Raw genomic sequence first — 20,993 nt, 5'->3', positions numbered from 1 at the left:
CCCTAGAAAATGAAATACAAGGTAACAGCGTTTTAGCAAGTCTAATGACAGAAGTCGGAGCCATCATAACACATTATAGAAGACAAATGAAAAGGTTGGTTTTGATAGCTTGAAACAAAAGAGGAAAATATTGAAATATTTTGCATACAGAAAAAGAGAAACACTCTAGATACTCTATGTTCTAACCAGGTGTTAGAAAAGCACTATTTCTATTTTCATTTTCATCTTTTGTTTTTGAAAGCCTGCTTTTTTTTTTTTTTTTTTTTTTCCTGAATTCCCCAACTAAGAGATAGGACTAGATATAAAACTCACTAGGTACTTCCTACAAATATCTCAAACAAAAACTAGATTATTTTTCAAAACAAAACTAAAAACAACTCAGGAACAAATAATTAAAATTAAAACACGGGGAGCATTAGCTATTATCAGTAAGATGCATACTGCTGCACTATTCTTGAAATAAGTAAGTATTTAAGTATTTTATACCTGACATCATAGGTTCAGTATCCCAAATCCTCAAATTCAGTCTGATTAGCCACTCAGGAGAGCAAGAAATTATGTAGATAATCTAATCAGATATAAAAATGAAGAGTACATATGCAGTTAGTATTACATAAGCATATGGAAATTGGTGTAAATAAAATACATCCAATTACCAAAAGAAAAAAAAACCTAATAACAGTCTCTATTCCTTTTCTTGAAGACCTCTTTGTAACAGCTGGTAGATAACTTCTAATGATAACTCAGTAGAAATCACTTCATTCAACAGATATAGGAGTTACACTGAGTTCTGAGCTCAAAAATGTTGCTACATTTATTTGCATTCCTCTTCAGGACAGCAATGCAGTCCTTATTCAATTTGTGTGACTTAACTCTCATGATACAACCTTGCACTGGTACATTATTCAAATAAATCATGCACATAAATCCCATTTTATACTATTTTAATTTTGCTCTGTAATAAGGTGTCTTTCTAAAAAAATATGAAAAGGCTTCTTTCTTTCAGTATTGAACTGATATGCTCAATACTGTAGATGTAGAAATCATATGCCTGTCTGTTTATTATGGTATACTCAGCATAGATCTGGGGGTTTCTCTGCCCTCATTTTACAATTTACAGGCAAACCTGCCTGGTACAGACAGAAGAAGTCAGACCCATTGTTTTCAGCAAGTCCGTTGCCTGCCCAGTTCTACGAAGTAAAACCATGACCACCCAACTTGTTGTTAATTATTTATTTTGTAAAGTTGTTCATTTTAGAGCTGAATTAGTGAAATGCAACTGAACTGAGCCAAAGGCTCGGACTGGGATGCCATTTTGACATTCTCATCAGGGAAATGATGCTGTAAACACCCATACTTGATTCACATGCATGGTCTCTTGGTCGCCTACAGTAATGCCCATCTGTTCGGATGGCATCATGCCCACTCAACTTGCTCAAGGGAATACATGCTGGGCAGTGATTGGCTTAGGTAAGTATTTTTCAAACTGGGTCGGTGTCGACCTCCTTTTGGGAAGGCCCAAGAGGAAAAGGAAACAAAAAGAATTTTCATTTTTTATTTTAATGGATTGTTTTCATTTAACATTCAGCAAAAACATCACCATCTATAAAACATTCCGTAGATGGTTTTGCTGATTCCTTATTACCTGTGACCCCAGCAAGGAAAAATAAATTAAACTGTATTCTCATTAAAAAAAAAAAAAAAAAAAAAAAAAAGAGTTCAACCTGTTATAAAGTTACTGTCCATGTAACATTAAGACCATGTTATCTACAGAAAAGAACCCTGTCTCAGCAGGCATTGTCACATTCTGACAATTGAATTAATTTCTTTTTGTTGAACATTGGTCAACACTCAAATATCTGAATTCGTAAATATTCTTACCAGAAGCCATAGCCTGAATTCTGTGGGGAGAGTGGTGAGCAATATTATGCCTCAAATTATTAGTCAGATCAAATTAATGTTATTGTACAAAAATATAATTCCAAGATATAGAACAAACATGCACACAGATACAGATGCTGGAGATGCAGTATCATGAAAGGATTATTCCTAAAGAGGAATAATTTCCAAATATAGCCTTTACTTCTCCAAAGCCAAAGAACTTTGCTTTAGTGAAGTGCATTGTACAGTGGAGCCATTGTCTGCCACATTGCTTTATCAAACAAAAAGGAGGGGAGCATGTCACCCTTTCTCTCTGCAAATAAACTGTTGTGTTTTTTTTTTCTTTTTCTTTTAATAGAAAGCTACCATTAGCTACCAATAGAAAGCTAAAAAAAAAAAAAAAAGATGAAAATAATCCGTCTCCTTTTCATTTGGGAGACAAAAGCCTTTCAGTGCTGCGTCCATGCGCTCTGACTACTGTTTTGACACTGTGTCAAGATGCTCCCACTCTGCTCCAGGTCTCAGATCACAGTTGGAGTGTCTTGATACAGTGTTGAATCAGTAGTGTCAGCAAGTCTCAGAGTGGAGTCAAAGAGCCTCAGTGTAGCCTCAGAGCAGGTAGTCAGAGAGACCTTTCCCCTAAACTGAAGCCCGGTTGGGGGGTGCTCTGTTTTGTTTTTTTTTTTAATTATTTGTAATTGTTTGTTTTAACACATTTCGACCCAGCTGCACCAGACTCGTGCTTTTAATTACTAACCCTTCTCACACTGAGGTATCAAAGCTAGCTCCTTCCCAGCCCTGAAGAGCTGTTAAAAAGCAGCATGGAATAATGTTAATATTTTCTTGAAAGAGCGAAAACCTAAGCACAGGAACTGAGGAGCTCTGCTTTCTCATAGCAGCCAGCACTGCAGCTAAGGTTTGTTAACAAGGCCCGACCCTGCTTTGGCAGCGCCCCGTTCAGCTGTACCACAGCAGGGATGACCACAGGAAGCCCGTGCCCTGGGACCCTGCTTACCTGCTGAGGCGTAATCCTCTGCTGCTGCAGACCCCACTAACCGCACCAGCAGACAGTGCCAGTGGAAACGTGGCGTATTCTGCCATGCCATAGCTGCGGCTCAAAGCCCTGGTGGCCCCGAAGCCAATAGGAGCCCTCTCAGCAGTTTCACCGGGGTCACAGTTTGTCTTGCTCGGAGCAGAGCAGGTTGACACACCTGCTCTCTTCAGTGAGACGATGCCACACGCAGTCGGCACAGCGCAACTCGTGTGCCCTAGCGGCACTTCGGCGAGGCGGTCAGCGAGGACCTCGCAGTCCGCACGAAGTCCTGAGCGTTGCTCGGGGTGAGGACAGGGATGCACATGGCCAGGGCGCTGTCCTGAGGTACAGGAGGGGAGGGCTTGATGCGGGGAAGGACGTCAGCTTGGTAAAGAGGCCAAGGGGGCCTGCAGAGGATAGTGATATACAAGGAAGTGGATAGGGTTTGAAAGCTTTGGTTAAGGGCTGTGAAAACATCAAAACAAACAAACAAACAGGACATAGGTTTAATGCCTGAAACTTTGTCCCTTTTTACCTGTCCTATTTTTATTTCACTTAGAGAAGTAATGTACATTCTTTCTTACAAACCCAGCCTCATATCTTTATAGGATCACTAAAGCTACAGCATGACTTGAAAAGCTAAATGCCATACTAAGGCACCCCTCAGATGGTACCAAATGAAGGGATGTTGTAAGTGCGGGCAGAGACCAAATTAAACATATCATAAGCATGGGAAGCAAAGGAGATTGGCAAGAGGAAAGCTGTAAGGCCTGTACAAAATAAGGAGCAGGAGATGGTGCTAGCTTTTAACACAATTTTGTAGAGTAATACTAGTTAAAATAAAATCAAAATATCTTAAGTACTGAATGTGAAAATTGTTCCTCAGCTTCTTCCTAGGAAAGGTAGTGAAGCTGCACAGAGCCCATGATTTCGAGCAGTGCTGCCCGAATACCGTCCTCTGGGAGGGCTGAGGCACAGGTAGCAGCAGCAGTAGTACAGGACTGCATGCCAAGCACAGAACCAGGCCTCGGGTTTGGGGACACGAAGGATGTCAGTACCTAAGAAGGCATCTGTGGAGCGAGAAGCGGTCAGGGTTTAGAAAGGAAATAACTGGTCTTAAGAGGCAAGATTAGAAAACCTAAATAGGTCAAAGTCGATTTTGCTGTAGCTTTGCATCTGAATATGTAATCCAGTCAATTTTGTATGTTAACACCGGGGGGCACAGAGATCAATGTATATAATTTAGGTTAAATGACCACTGCAGAGTGGGATGCATGCCTTCTTTTCACAGTAGAGCCAAATTTATCCCTGATGTAAATGCAGTGATTTCACTGGACTTTAAGCAGAGATACATTTGCTCATTTCTGTGGTCAAAAACCTCCTCACTAACTTGTCACTTACGCAGATGCAACCCACCCACATGCAAAGGTGTTTTTAATTTCTCATTAATTACTTATTCCTTCTAATTATTGTGCTGTTATTTATTAAATGGCATATTATTAAGGCACAGTTAAAAATATTTCCACGAAAAAGCAAAAAGTGCTTGAGATTGTAGGTACTAGGATCATTTCAAAGCCATGTGTGTCAGGCCCTGGTTTTGAAAGCTGTGTGACAAAATGGCGGCAGAGGCCGCAGGTTGGTGGGAAACACAGCAAATGCAGACCTGGGCGCAGGGACTTACCTCCCCACAGAAAGCCGATGCACAGTGTCTGCCGAGTGCTTTGAGATCCCTGGAGCTAGATGTTATTTAAGGTGGAAAGTATTTCTCACTGGCTTTTGTGGTGACTTTCTTGCAGGTACTTGCACAGCAAGCAGAAGATGGGGATTTCCTTCGCATGGGCTGCAGAGGGGCTCTCTGACCTGTCATGACCATTTGCCTTCACACACCACAACAAGCAGGTCTGCCCCAGTGCTCTCCCAGCTGTCGCTGGAGGTAAGACAGAAATTAAAGGTCGTATCATCTTGGCACAAATTAAAATCTTTACTGGTAGAAACCTGGTGGAAAGTCTCAGAATAGAATGAATTATGTATTTGAACACTTAAGATTTCCTTGCCTTTAGTGCAGCATGGGGTCTGAACTCTGCTTTCTTCCCTGCACTTTATTACATGGTTAGAAGTCCCGCAGTAGGAAACTTGCAGTTTGAATTTTGAAGCACCTATAGTGTCTTAGTTTTTATTTTAATATTTGTCACCAACGGTGCTGACAGATAAAAAGTGCTGGCTCCCCACAGTATGATATGCGGGATTTTCAATAGAGCTACACAATTGCTTTTGCTAAGTGCTTGCGGGGCTCACAGTGCCAAATCCCGCAAATTGCTGCATTCAGGCCACTTTGCAGTGCTGTATGTACTGAGGCAAGTGATATTTAAAAAGTTAGTTGCTTGCAGGAGGGACATATACCTAAATGGCTGATTTCTTCTTAAAGTCCTAATAATTGTTTGAAGACATCGGTACAAATGAATTCAATAATGTTAGCACTTAAGAAATGGTCAAAACTTTTTGTGTCACTTACAAATTATGCTATGTATTGCATTTAGTTTTAGAAAGAAAATCTGTTCACATTGCTCCAAAGTTTTCTGGCCAAGGAAGTCCTAGAGCAATGTCACCAATCATACTATTTATGTATTATTACTTTCTCTTCTTCTTAGTCTTTTGTTTGTTTTTAACCTTAATTTATAGTAATATCATTGTTGATAACCCAGCCTCACAGCAGTGTTATGGTGTAAATTATTTCCTACGCATGGTAATGCTAAATGTGTATTAGTGTAACCTGAAGTATCAGGGGAGATTTTTGTATCTCCTGCCTTATTCACAGGTCAATTAAGAAACTGATTAAGCCCAAAAAGTCTATGATGATAATTGTTGGAAATAGACTGGGATGATAATTGGTTTAATGACTGCTAAAGGAGTCATTGGGATGCGTCTCTCTCAAGGAGCCTGAATGGCACTTTAAGAGCTAGATCCATCCTGGGTGTTGGTTATTGACTTTAATGGTATTACTCCAAAATCTGATTTGGATCAACTTACGAAATATTGCAGATAAGACAAATAATTTTAAAAGGATGTTTCTGCTGAGCTTTGGTGTCTCTCTTGAACTACCCTATTCAATGTCAACTCCTCTGGTACAAATTCTGCCTTTACAGCTTGAAGTGGCTCTATAAGGTGGGAATTCACTGAGGGTTTTATATTTTTATACATTTTTTTCTAGCATAGCAGGAAACAAATTCTATATAATAACTAGAAAATGTAGGCCGAGACCATCCTCTGCACAGGAAATTTCACTCAGAGGGTTGGACACCCAGCGAGGTCCTATTCACAGACTTCTCTTTGTATTTTTCTGCCTGGAACCAAAGAAGGGGATTCATGCCAAAACCCTGCAGGATATGGAAATCTATCGGCTGTTCTGTGCTTCTACATGTCTTTCAAAGTGGCTTCTGATTCGGGGAGCCCTAAATTAAGAACCATGGGCTTGGGGTTTTCAGATTTTTATTTTTTTTTAATAAGGACTCAAAACCTGCAGCTTCAATTCAAATAGGAGTCAGAAGCATTCTGTACCTTTGAAAAACCCCTGACATTTCATTCCTCACGCCGAGGACCCAGAACAGCAAAAATTTAGACCAAAATGATTTCTCCAGGCTAGTCAGTATTAGAGAATAGTGGAGAAGTTGGAAAACCTTTGCTGCTGGTTCTCAGTCATGCCTAGGCTTGGAAAGGCTATAAGGTTATAAATCTTTCAGTGAAAAACAATTCCTGCTTCATGCCATCAACATTGATTGCCTGAAGACATCTGCGTAGGGCATCTCTAGAGGAGGCTCCCATTACTAGACCTATGCAGAAGTATAATGAGAAACTTGCATCCGGTTTGAAAGACATTAATGAGTCTCTCTTGGATACAAAATATTTGTTCAACACCCTTATGGGCAAAGTAACACACAGCTGAGTGGGAAGCTCTGGCAGAATAAGATGCACCAATAGGTCTCAGAAAAGGATCAACACAGCTCTGCAAAGAGTCATTTTTTCAGGTCCATTTTGCAGTTCTGGTACTTACACGTCTGGGTTGCTTTGAATATGTATTTTCCAGCACCTACTTCTCTGTTTGTTCCAGTGGGGTTTCATTTGCTATGGGGGGTATTCTGGATTCCTCCCTGGTTTCTTCTCTCATTTTGTTTTTCTATTCTCAATAACATTTCCAAAACAGCAATGACAAAAAATTCAGCATCTTAAATGAGCTGTAGACATTTTTACTGAGTTTTCCTCTCCCCTCCCCCAAGATTTCTTGCACACAAAAAATATTTCAGGGTTCCTTTTTTTTTTTTTTTTTCCCCTAAGCTTGGTGCATCATTGAGCTAATGATGCACAGTCAAGCTACCCAGTATCGTTAGATTACCTAAGGCTCTGATCCTGGTGTGCCTTACATATGTGAACATTTAACTCCTTGAAGACAAGGCAAACAGTTGTATACATATTTGCAATGCAGCATGTCAGTCCCCAGAAAGCAAAGAAGGTCGGTGTGTTCTTTCATGTAATGTATCAATAACTGGAATTACTCTGCAAAAAGAAGAATGGAGTCCAGATTTCATTTGCATTTTGTGCTCTATCACAGTGCTAAGCTCCTCAGTAAGAGAAGGAGAGTTAACATTCCCATTCCCAATCACTACAATTGGCTTCCTCTTTCCTTGTGCCCTTTCATCCAATAACCGTTTTGTAGCCTGCTTAGTCTTAGCAAACACCAAACTCTTCTGCCCTGACCAGTGTTGGACTGTCCTTCTCAAGCCACACCAAAAACCACAGATTCTTCTGTGTGAGAGACTTATGGCACACAGTTGCCATACAAACCTTGGAAGAAGGAAATGGAGAAGGCCTGAGGGAGGGAAATGTAGAAAAGGCAAAAAGATCTGGAATTAAAAAAAATAATCAGCTTGCCAGGGAATGGATGAGAAATATAGATGGCAAAAGGCTATCACCAAAACTCCAGATTTACCTAGTAATAAGAACAGCCTGTGCAAACCTAAAACAGCCAGGACATGGCTTTTGCTCAGCAGAGAGCCTCTAGCACTGCTTTGCACTGGCGCTAAAACCAGAGCGAAAGACAGGGTATTTTGTTTGAACACAACTGTTCTTGGCATTGTCACAGACATTATCAGGCTAATTAGGGAGCAAGAGGGAAAGGTAATCAAGCTCACGCACTGCATCCACTGGTCTTGTTGCATGAACATTGGGGGGTTGCCTTCCTTCTCCTTTCAGTCCATTCACTTCTTTTTCCACTGTTTGTACACCGGATCTCTTCATGCTTTGAGTTTTTACTCCACTTTCCAATCTTCCAGGTTTGAGTATTTTAGCATTAAGGATATATATTGTAATAAAATGCAATGCAGATTTATTAGGGATTATGCAACCTTTGATCAAGTCTTAAGCCACAAGAGCCCTAATGAAGAAAAATGTTTCTGGGTCCTACTTTGGCAGAAACTCTGTCATTCCACATTAGCAACCCAAACTGTTTCTGCTACATGAGGCTAATGGAAGCTCCTGACCACTTCTTTAGCACCATTACAAAAGCATTAACTGATCTGCACATTTCCATAACCCTCCCTCTATGGCAGGCTTGCACGGAGATATTTTGTGAATAAAACAGAAAATGCACAGTAGAAGCTATAGCTTTTGCAAATGGCATGTATATTTTATAGCTTTCATGCATAGGAGCCAATTTCTTGAGGAGCACTGCCTATAAATCGCAACTGGAAGAAGACAAAGATGCACTTATTTGTTGCATTGATTTCAACCGGGGAAAAAAAACTGTTCTTTCTTTCTCCCTCCCCTTTAAATTAAAGGCTGGGTAAAGAAGAGTCCAGCATCTTAGGGACATAGCTTTGGCACTCACAGTTAGGAGGGATTGCTTGCTTGCTCATTTATTGCAAGGGAAGGATCATACTGAGAGCCCTGGTACCTCTTCTAGTCACAGAAAACTAAAGACATACATATATATATACACATATATGTGTGTGTATATATAAGTTCAAAGTAGGATATGAGTTGGTACTGAGCACTTTACGTATGGACAAAGAAAAAAAAAACAAAAACAAACAAAAAACCACAACAACAACAACACAGATATGAGTAAAAGAGGGAAAGTACTTTTATGATAGTTCTTTATCTGGGAGCTTTGATGCCCTTAAGGCCCTCCAAGCTAGTCACAAGGCTGGGCATTTTTTACAGGGCAGCTTGTGAAATCCACACAGACATGGCAAAAACCAACAACAAAACCAAATCAGGCAGGGTTGTAGCTGGGTTGAGCAATGGCCTTGCTCCCGGTCTGCCCTGTGAGTCAGCTCAGCTCGCTGATCCAGCAGAAAAGTAGCCCACTCAAAAAAAAAAAAAAAAAAAAAGGAAAAAAAGAGTTTTACTTAACAATACAAAAATCTCCACCCAGCCTAGGCAGCTCCTCAGCACAGTGCAGCCATTTCTGCTCGTGCCCACATCCGAGCACTGCCCCGAGCAGCCCAGGGGGCTTCTCCTCCGCTGAGCGGCCGTGGGCCAGGTCAGCGGTGCTGCGTGGTGGAGCGGCCGCCTGCCGCGGGGACGCAGATGGCCAGGGATGGCAGAAGGAGGGGACAGCAGCAGAGAGCAGCGGGGCGGCGTGCCGCAGACTTGGGGAGGCAGCGAGCAAGCAGGACAGACAAAGCTGCTGGAGCCCTGCAGGGCTGCGGACGTGGCTGCCCCTAGCACCAGGCGTTCCCAGCTCCAGGCCCCTTCCCTACCTGAGACAGGGCTGGGACCCCTGCGTGAGGCCCCCAGCACCCACAGAAGATGGGGGAAATGTTTTAGCAATCTTCCTCAGGAAAAGGCTATCTCACATAGTTAAATTGTAGCTCGTTATTAAGGCAATGAAGACCGTACTTTGTTAGCAGTCTTGTAGGTGATGCAGTAATTGCCTTGTCTTCCTCCTGAAGCACTCGATTTTTTTCCTCTAGCTACTTCCCTTAGGCAGACAGCCTCCCTCCTTCACCCTCGCACATCCTCTGCTGAGCTTCAGATAAGAGCCAATAATTCACAGATAAATAGATATAAGAATAGCTGTGACTTCCATTTGCAAGAGGGGGATCTTAAAGTCATGAGACTGATAGCAGCTTCATGAAGACAGGCAAAACAAAAGAACAAACAATTTCAGAAGATGCAAAAATGGGGAGAAAAGAGACAAAGGAGGAAAAAGCAGTGCTGCCATCAGCTCCAAGGGCCTCCTGTCCCCAGGCCTGGATCCTCCCGGAGCAGCGCAGCGCAGGAGCTGCCCCCAGGCTTCATTAGGGCCAGCACCACTCACACGACTTGTCCTGTATCTGGGTGAACCAACTACAACAGCAAAACTTCCAGAAAAGGAGGGAGTTGCACCCACAGAGCACTCTGGATTTGCATAGAGGTGGCTCCCCAGGACAAAAATCCCTCACACTTGCTGGGCAAGGAAGAAGGAGAATGGAGGGAAAAGGTTTGGTTTGATCTGAAGAGTAAGACTGTACCTTTCGCAGGTGATTCTGAGAGTACTGGAGCTGCTTCCCTGTGGATGGGGTCTAATGCCTGGAGCCTTTGCTGTGTAGCAAGGCAGGAGTGCCAGCTGAAGCCCAGCAGCTGCAGCTCTCTCAGTGTAGGTTTCTGGGATCATACACGTGTTGATTTCACACATTTTCTTCCGTGACAGCACTTACAAGGTGTTCTTATCCTGGGCTAACTACAGTCAGAATACTGCAGGAACACAGTACTCCTAAGACCACTGCACCTCTGTCAAGCACAGGTCAGTCGTTTCGCAGTTGCGGAGAGGGGAGCTTGTGTAAACCCCACTGCTTTAGGATGTGGGCCAGAACATGGAAACTGCTTGTGCAGAGCAGGAAAAAAGCCTTCACTGCCTGTGCCAGAGAGAGGGACTTACACGTGGTAACAGCTAGACAAACACACACCAAAAATCGGTGTGCTCTAAAATGTTGGTAGGAGAAAGTGAGGACACTTGGGACACTGGGATGCACAATTCACTTCAATAGAAATGGCTGCTGGGGGGCAGATTTTCCATTAATTCCTGCAGTGGGTAGGGAGGCTGAGGGACAGCCTCTTGCCCCCCTCACACCTCTGCTTTTCTGCTGCTTTACCCACCAGCTCCCTCATCTGCCGCCCCGGGCCTGGGTACGTGGAAGACTCAGGCTGGGTCACTTTCTGCCCCATCCTCATTTTCCTTTCATGTTTCCTCTGAGCTGCTGCTCAGTGGGCTGACCTTTCCAAGTCCACTCAAAGATGTTCCAGCACAAAATGACCTGCCACTCACTCCCTCAGATGGTTCCCAAACTTTTTTTTTTTTCCCTTCTTCTGGAGGCAATGGACTGGCAACTTGCTTTTTCCAAAACTCTCAGGCACCTGACTGAAGGCTGCGACCCCTCAGTGAAGGTGATAAATTATGAACAGATCCACAGCGTGAAGAACCTTATTCTGGTAGTACATTTGATTGGTCAACAGACAAGTATCTAGGTATGCATTGAAAAAAAAATGCAAACATGTAAAGGTGACTGTGCAGACTTGTAGATATTAATACTTCTTGATTAAGTATTTCAATGCTTTTTGGGTATGTTGGTATGTAGTGAAGCTAAATGGAAAGATTCTTCAATGTGTAAGAGCTAATATACTGGACTGCTACAAATACAAGTCCATTGTTAATCCACTGTGGTTATGAATTTGTATTTCAAATCATCTATATGACTTTTTTTTTTTTAAACACATTTAAAATTTGTTTCCAAACCATGATTTCCAACATATCACTCTCCCTAATGCCACTCAGATCATGAAGTGACTTTGCCTAAAGCCCATCTTCAGCAAGAATTACAGTAATTCGGGTTGGTACTTACGTGAGCCATCCGCACTGCCTGGGCCTCGAGCAGCTGGTTCCAGCCTGCGTCTGCGACACCGCTGCACAGAAGCTGGTCTCCAGTGCAGAAGCTGCGAGTTACACCGATAGGGAGGGAGATGTTGCAGGCATTACTGAAAGCCTCCATACCGTTTTGAATGCCTTGTAGCCGTTGAAATACAGGTGCATTTGGACCCGGTATATCTGACTGTTTTCCAAATGCCTTTTGTAGCACTTCTTGGCCGCTAAGAAAAAAGGGGAGAAACCTCAAACATGTACCAGAAGCTGTGATATTATCTTTTTCCACCTGCACAGTTAGGCTGTTTTCCCTAGGAGCTTTTAACTGATACAGGAACTATATACTATGCTGGCAAAGCACTCCCTGGTGTGACTGCAGCTATGCCAGCAAAGCTGTGTTTTGTACCAGCACAGGGCTGCTCTACCCCCACTCCCAAGTGGGACAAAACAGCATGGAAAAAACAACCGCACAGGAGCCACCAGACAAAGGCCCCATGTCGCGCTGCAGAGCTCTCAGCTGCAGCCCTGGCTGGGTGCAGCCCCGCCTCGGGAAGCTCAGCCTGTGCAAAAAAGGGTCAGAGAGCAGCACTGCACTCTGGCAGGGGCTAAGGACCCGCATCTCTGGGAGCTGCAGATGTCCAGCGTGTCACAGATGCAGCTCTGTGATGAAGCACAAGAGCAGGCGGCTCTCCCTCTGCTGCCTTGCAGCAGCTTTCACCCCCACACCCACAACCGGACCTTCCTTGGCCCATCAGAAAGCCAGTACCAAGAGAGCAGCATCCTGTGCCACAGTGTGTGCTGCAATTACAATGACGACTTTTCATGTGGGCCTGCTTATGTCACAAATACCACAGAGCATCCCAGAAGATTCATGCCGAGGGTCCCTGGACTTTGGTACGTATTGTCTTAGAAAAACAAGGAAAGCAGCACTTGTCCATCAGCGGTCAAACACTACCCAAGTACTGTAAGATGTGGAGCACCTGCAGAAGATGAGCACAGCTCAATTTTCTCCCAGCCCTGTGGGTGCAGCCCAGCCCCTCTCTGGTCTGACTTGGGCTGCTCACAACCAAAGCTCATATACCAGCAGAAGGGACAAAGAAGATGAAGCAGGGCCACAGCCCTCACTCTCAGGCTTCAGGTGCCCCCCACATTTTAAAGCTAGGGTGGAAAACCAAACTATTGCTCTCTGCCACCGTTGCCCTTCTTCCTGCCCGTGGGCTGGTCAGGGTGCCAGGCAGATGCACCATGCAGCTTAGGCACCCGCCTGCTTGGCGCCTCCAGGCTGAGCTCGGGCCCCAGCGCCCTGGCCCCATGCCCACCTTCCCAATACAGGTGGAGAGAATGATGCAGCTTGGAACAGGATCCCCACACGGGGAGTTCTCCACCTCAGCACAGTGAACATACACCTACTTTTAGCTAGACAACAGGGAGATGCTGAGACAAAGGCCTGTGCTTCAGTGCAACACCAGTAAAGCAGCTTTCAGAGCTGCGTGGAAACATCACTTCACTCTTGGGATACCCAACACAGAAACTTTTCCTGAACAAGCCCACATCTTCCTTTTCATTTCTGAAGCACTGCCCAGAAGTGATCAAGCGTCATTCCAAACCCAGCATCAGGCAACAAGCCTCTATTTCCAGTACCCCTGTTGTGAGAACCTCTGCCCAGAACGGCTGCCTTGCTTTTACCACAGAGGAAAAGATGGCGCACGGGCTGTTACCAGAGCCCTGATGTACATTCCCTGATAGCTTTTCTTGCAAGGGCATGTTTATGAGCCTGTACTGCAAGACACTTCCATTTCACATCTTAAAATGTTGCCCGTGAGTTAGGAATATGCATACATTATGAATGAGAATAATGAATTGGTGATTTCATTATCTAATTTTTCAGCGCATAAGCATCTGTGCAGTGGCTTATGGAGAAATAATCAAGTAGAAAACTAACATTTTCTTGAAAAAGATCATTTTAATAAAATGAGTTTGTTGCATAAACAGTGAGCTAAGAATTATCTAGATAAAAACAGAACCGTCCTCTTTGAAATTAAGAAATGCTATTCCCAGTTTTGTTATAGTAGGGCTCATAAATTTCTTTATTAAAAATATTTTTGAGCCTAAAGTCTTTCTGAATGTCCATGCAATGCAATGCTATTTTAGTGGAATATCTGATAGATAAGTCTTCTATTCTGCCATTTGCCCCAGATGGGATGTTACGTCATTCTTTCCAGAAAGCTGAAAGGTTTTCACATACTGGAATTTGTACCTGCTCTGGCGCTGCCTACCAGAGGGATAGCCCTATCCTGGTCATGCCCAGCAGCCCTCCTTTACGTGCAGTATGTCCCACTGTCTTGAAGGAGCTACACGTGCACAACACAGCTACCAACATCAGCAAAGGTCTAACCACTGAAAACATCTGCAGCGTCAACAATCTGTGCCCCTGCACTTGTTAATAAACTTGCTGTAGAAAGTAATTTGGGCACCGACTATGCTTCCTTGAAAACATTTTTTACAAAATATCATTTACATGCTCCAAGCCCAGACTCAGTACAATGACAACCAGTAGTGCTGTAGATCAGTGCAGAGATTTGAAAGGCTCTAGATATGCATCTATGCTGCAATCTTGCAAAGCCTTGTGCACCATGGGAATGGGTAACCACATTCATTTCAGCTGTCACAACTGCTGAACATCTTTCAGGACGATTATGGTTCATTCAGGTAGGAGGTACCACAAGAACTGCATCTCACTAACTTTTCAAAGTCCCTGAAAGGACTAATTCTCTGACTGGAGATATAACTTACCTCATTACCATACGGTATGTTTAAAATAAAGGAAAAAAGCCTGCTAATGAGCTCTATTAGGCTGTCTAATGGCAATTTCAAGTGTCAGAAGTATGGCAGTTATACAGAGATACAATACCTGTGGGCCTTGAAGTCCATGTGACTGAAATACAGTCCCCATCCAGGCCCTACAGGCCCGATCCAGCATTTGCACATTTGTATACAATCCCGAAAGCTAATTTTTTGGTATTGAAACCAAGAAGCACAGAGATAGGCTCAAGGCTCCTATGACCAAGTCCCCTCCATTCTTGCTGACCTGAGTAAAGTTTAAGAGTACCCCTAAGCTAGTACCTCCTTCTTGTGCCCAGGTTTGTAACGGATGTTCTTACCTCACCTCAGTCCGACAGGGGAGGCGCATCCAGGAGAGAACAACGCCAGGCACAACAACAGGGCTTTCGCTTTTCTCCCATTCTTCCTTCCTCACGGGGTGCAGCTCTGCTGTGGGGTGAGCCATCGTTTGGCGTGATTTGCACATGTGAGCCGGCAGCGGTGATACAGCATGGACTGACAGAAACTCTGACACTAAGCTCATGTATTCCCTTTATTGAACTGTACTAGTTATTGCAATCAGATTAAGTCACATTTATAAAGCAGACCATCCAGTTGCACTGAAACCGATTATATTCATTACATAGTTTTAATCACTGTCCGGTGAACTGGCAAATCCAATCAAAGCATTAGTCTTCAATTAAAAAATTAAAAAGAAATATTCAGACAATGGCCAAGCAATCACATCACAATGCACAGTTACCTAAAATTGCAATTAAAAAGCAGTTTAAAAAAAATCACATCTAATTTTTAACTATCAATATAATACAAGAAGCAACAAAGGGCAACAGCATCAAAGCAGATTTATCTAACACTATAAATTCAGTCAGAAGCAGAAGCTCTAAAGTACACTAGCTGAAGCAGGACAATAAAAAATACTGAGCATGGAATACTTTTAATCTCTCCATTAATATTCATTTCCAGCTGCTTATAATAGCAGCGCCTCATGGCCAAATCATTAGAGTTTTACATCTGGGTTGCAAATGACACTTTGATTGGATGTAATGTTCAAATGGTCCTCCCCACTGTGCCACCGTCAAGTCTTCTGCAGAGAGGTGTCCTGTAGTGCCAGTGGCTCACTGTGCGTGCTGGCTCAATGTGTGGTTCTGGAAAGACGAAAAAAGGAGACACGCATAAGGGGCAGAATAATAGAAAGCATGCCCATACCCTCCTACTCAGTACCATTTATGCAGAGCTCGACATAAAAGCTTCTCAATTATTACAAAACAAAATGCAATAAAGAAAAAGTACTCATAAGTAACAGCTGCCAATATGACACATTTGCTTTGTTCTGATAGATCTGTTAATGCTGGCATGAACTTAGAAAAAAAATTCTACAAGCCAAGTACAGCCGTGAGGGTTTCTTTTTTTTTTTTCCTTCCCTCTTTCAATACATATAAAGAAAGTGGTAACACTTCATGGGCAAAATCTGCCTTTAGGGATTCCCTTAACTGTAACAATTAAAAAAAAATCTGAATCACTGTGGGAACCCTTGCCATATTTTACTCTTTTATTCTCACTAGTAACGGGTGCAAGTACTGGCAGAGAGACACACCAGATTGTGACGCATACTTCTCAGTCCAAGAAATACTTCAGCAATAACAGCTGAACCACCAGTTCGGGCAATGGGGATATTAATCCCCAGCAGAAAAAAGAGTGGACACATAACCCAGAAGTTAAATCTCTTTAAAGAACTGGCTTTGCTCTACACATTTCTTTCATCAGTTTAGTCTTTTTGTTCCCTTTTTGGTAGATTTGTAACAGCCTCATGTCATCACGGTATCTTGCATCAGAGGATGCTGACCTGTACTGCCATTTTGTGCAGGAGCCAATGACTAGTGAAGCCAATCTTGGAAGCACATTCGCAGAGCAGCAGCAATCACCTACGTTTTGTGTGCTGACTGAAACCCCAGTCCTACATATAAGCACAGCTTTATTTGTATAATTTTTAACTATTGGAGCAACTAGTGAGGCGCTTCACGGTGAGCTTTTGTTGGGCATTCCCAATTATAAAAATCCATGCGCATTATTTCAAATCTGTGCAATTTCACTGGTCTCCATCCACATAATAACAGAGCTGAGCAAGTCTGTCAGCTTGAGGAATACGTTTTTAAGCATGAAATGAATTTTGAATCTGATTATTTATTTACAATGACAGTGCTTTAAAATAAAGATATTTTAACTTTTAATAAATCATCTGGTTCTTCTACATTATCCACAGTTACATCTCAATTCAGGGGAAAAAAGTGATCCTCCACTTTATCCAGAGATGACATCTCCCTAATGAAAACTGTCTGTGCAAAGAGCTAGTGGACGGCCTGCGATGCTCAGGCAGCGATGACCCCGTTTGCAGCCAGGATTTCTGGACTGTGCACTCCCAAGAGCTGACCACCAGGTGTCAGAAGTGCTGCTGACTTCCTAAATCATGTCAAAAGTTATCTGCGATATTGTACAGACGGGCAGCGAGGAAACTGCACGGTAGTGGTCAGGCTTTAACGTGACAAAAGGTTAGAGAGAAGACAGAAATAGTATAGCTGGAGCACACCCAGAAGGATCCCTTGTGAAAGTAAATGACAATCAAAGGATGAAATAGCAAAATAACTGTATCTTGTTTAGCCTAACACTAGCCCTGACAGCACAGCCCCAGCCAGCAATCCTAAATATTTCCGAATCAAACAACGGAAGCACTGTCCAAAGATCTGAAAAGCTTATCAAGGGACAAAGCATTATATTAAAATCATGTCAAGTGAAGCGATAGTTGAAACGGCTTTCCTGTTACACCGTTTAACAACACCAAACATAAAAACCAATGGCTTTTCATTTTACATTTTTACTTTTCATGCTATACACGGAAATTTTCCTGGCTTTAAAGAGGAGCACCTTTGCAGTGCTGGCTGTTATTCTCAAATCAAGTAACAGAGTTATAGAAAAGGATGAATGGAACCCTATAGACAAAGTGGCAGCACTGACAAGAAGCTTGTCCACTAAATCTAACTAGAAAAACATTCAAATGTTAAAGAATACACATACCACTCTGTGCTCAGACAGTCCTGAGCATTTTAACAACAGGCATTTCTAGTGCGCTTCATTACAATTCTATTTTTAGGTCATCCTGAATATCAACGAAAGGAGCGAAAAGTTTACCATCTTCCAATCGAAAGAGGGGCTATTCACAGTAGACAAATCCATACTTATTTAGGCAGTGTCATTTAAAAGATACTGCACAATCAGCACTAGATGCGTGACGCGCAGTCTACAGTCAGGGAACATGACTTCAAACTTGTGTGGCTGCTGCATTGATTACACCAGGCAGGTCAATAAAGGAATGGTATGTGGCTCTAAATCTGATAATGAAGCTTTCATTGTGAGCCCTCCCTCCTCAAACGTAGGTTAATAATATGTTCTGAACACTCCTAATACAATGAACGTACTGTTTTTGTGAACACAGTTTACATGAAGAAAAACAAATCCTGCAGCCATTCAGAGCTGAACGAGACAGGAGCTGAGGAACTAAACGTGCTATAGATCCAAGCGTAAATGTATACACGCACACTTCATATGTAGATCTTTATTTCCTCTTAATATCTTAGGAACATACCATTTATTCCCTTTGCAAGCACTCCTGGCAATCAATATGGCAACTAATCAAAGGACAAGGCAGTTAATAAACAGAGCCACATCTTACAAAGGATCTCACATGTATCTGTGGTGCCTACAGACACAAGAGCCCATATGCACTGAATCCCTCCTCTGCCTGTCAGAGAGAGAGGCAGATCCTGCCCAAGCCATACCCACACAAAGCACACATCCTGCCCACCCACGGGCTGCTGAGCACCAGACACCAAATTCCTGTGTGGGCAAAAGCCATGAAGGCCAGGAGGGATGGAGAGTTTTGAAGTGTGTAATGCTACGGGAATGCCTCCACCCAAGAAGCCTTCTGTTGATTGATCAGCAAACTTCATACCCCTTTTCAATAGGAGGGCAGGCTAGCAGGAAGCAGCTCTGATGTAATTTTTCAGCTCTAGAGTTTATATTTAAAGAAAATAATAATCTTAATGGTGATTTCCAAAGGAAAATACAGCAGGCACAAAAAGGAGGGCTCTCCAGGCATGCTTTCGCATGTATTTGCACGTGCCTACCTGCACACAAGCACATCCACACGTGTACACACTTGGGGGCTGGCAGGAGGCAGGACATAATTTGGAAGCTGAGCATTAAAAATGGCTCTTTCCAGCTCGTGTTAGGTCCCCAGGTTTATGCATGGCTCACAGCTGATACCCCACAGAATACATCATTCTGAGACATTATTGCAGCTGGAAAACTCTACAGCAGCACTGAGTCACCTGTCAAGATCAAGTAAGTCACAGCTTATTTATAGGGCTAGGTTGGGATTTCCCCCCCCCACCTTTTTCTTAACAATGATGCAAAATGGATAGCAATTCTGTTCGCCACATCATTGGGAAAATGCATCCACCCTGAGCCCCAGGGCTGTCTCGGTGTTTAAGTGGAATTTTCTACTTGCTGCACAATCCCCAAATGAACTATTTGCGGAAGTATCTGTGACCAAGGAACTGGGTGACAGGTTTCGCAGGAAATAAAAAGATTTCAAGGAATGGTTGATTACTGTCCTTGTACATACTGATCACCCTCCACGTCTTCCCTGGGGACACCCCCTGCCTGCCCTTTGGATGGGGATCAAGCCATTTGTGCAGGACATCTACAATGAATATTTCTCTCTTTCTACATGCATTATTATGAAAACACTAGCATGACATTCTCCATTTTCAGATCGCTATGTCAAGAAAAGCATCAGGCTTGAAAGATGATCCCTTACAGCAGTTAAAGGAAGTCTTACGAGCTATATAAAGATCGAGAGAAAAAACACAGAAAAGCAGCACACGACGGAGCAAAGCTCCAAGCCAGGCAGTCAAGCTGGGAGTCTCCCATGCTGCAACAAAATTCCCTGCCAACAAGTCACAGGTGTACTACACAGGAGCAGGTGAAAAAAATAAAATGCAACTGCGAGGGGTGTGATAATGTTTTGAGGCCATAATACATCCAGTCTATAGTGCCATTGTGCATCTGTTACGTATTTAGGTGTTTCGTACCAGCCATTTCGGAGGTGTACTGCCTACACGTGTGAGTACACACACCTACGAGACTGTGCTATGTTATGCAGGGGTAAGAAATGGCACAAGGCTGGCGATGCCCACCACCCTCCAACAAAATTCTTCAGCCTTCCACGGTTTTACATAGAGGTTGGGACTCAATTAAATGTTATAAAGCCTCTCTCTCATTCCAAATTCCATTAAAATGAACAGAAACGGTTCCTCAAATCATTTTGATAGGAATTATGGAGATAACGGGTTCACGTGACAAACAGCCAACGTGAGACCCAACTGGTGATCGGTGCCAGTTGCTGTGGCATCACAAAACCACCCGGACTGGAAGCACCGGCTGCAGCAGTGCTGCATGAACACAGATGTGTGGTCACACAACACTGAAGGTAATTCCTGCTAATCGCTGGATTTCCCCAGAGTACAGGGTCCTCCAGATCCAGGCGAGAGCCCCAGCAGCCCCTCTCCCTGCTGCTCCCCATGTCCCAGGCAGGTTCCCTCCCTGGAGGCCGCACCAGGCACTGGGGGCTCCTGGCTGGCAGCGACTCTGTGCTGTGCCCCCTCCTGTGTCCCTTATGGAGCAGGGCTAGGGGGGAACAATCCCTCCATTTAACATCAACACGTGCAATTTCTAGTCAAAACCTAAACCTCACATTCAGCTGCTGGCTTGAGACCAAGGTTCAAGTCTCACATTCAAACATATATGTATAAAAAAGACCAAACAAAAACTCCAAACTGCTACAAACAGAAGTTGCAGTGTCTAAATATTTATGAAATACCATCTGCAGCATTCTTTTTTTCAAATGCTTTGTACCATTTGAATTCAGAATGGCCCCAAAATTTCTCAGGCATTATTCCTCACCGTATGTACATAAGCGCACACACGTGCGCAGGTAGTATCTCCCTCTAACAGCAATCCATAAAGATCAACATCTTTACGCCTTGACTTTATAAAGAGATTACTTCTGGCAGAGGACACAAGACGACCCCTGCTTTAGCCACTGAAGATTATGCTCTCTACGGAAAGCTGTGAGCCTTAAATTGGTGCTGCTCTAATCCTAAACTGGAGAGGCATTCAGGGGATGCCATGACCCAGAAGAGCAAGAGGAAAAAAAAAAAAAAACTAAGTGGAAAAAAAAAAGCACACTCAGGAGGAGAGGGAGAAAAGAGAAAGAAGGGGAGAAAAGGA

General features: G+C 43.3%; 1 protein-coding gene across 4 annotated transcripts in view; it reads right to left on the bottom strand.

The window, feature by feature from the left end:
• Window positions 1–15,160: 15,160 nt before the first annotated feature.
• ZNF423 (zinc finger protein 423) overlaps window positions 15,161–20,993 on the bottom strand; it is a 213,494-nt gene continuing 207,661 nt past the window's right edge. For 2 of the 4 annotated variants that reach the window (XM_035543590.2, XM_050713242.1), the window contains exon 8: window positions 15,161–15,793. In XM_035543590.2, the coding sequence (XP_035399483.1) occupies window positions 15,764–15,793 (30 nt within the window). In that variant the 3' untranslated portion in view covers window positions 15,161–15,763. The remainder of the gene's footprint in view (window positions 15,794–20,993) is intronic. The other 2 variants (XM_050713243.1, XM_035543591.2) reach the window with 1 other exon arrangement.

Source organism: Cygnus atratus, chromosome 12 (genome assembly GCF_013377495.2).
Source record: "Cygnus atratus isolate AKBS03 ecotype Queensland, Australia chromosome 12, CAtr_DNAZoo_HiC_assembly, whole genome shotgun sequence".
Taxonomy (NCBI): Eukaryota; Metazoa; Chordata; class Aves; order Anseriformes; family Anatidae; genus Cygnus; species Cygnus atratus.
The sequence above is the reverse complement of the archived record's forward strand: the minus strand, read 5'-3'. Positions and strand labels throughout refer to the sequence as shown.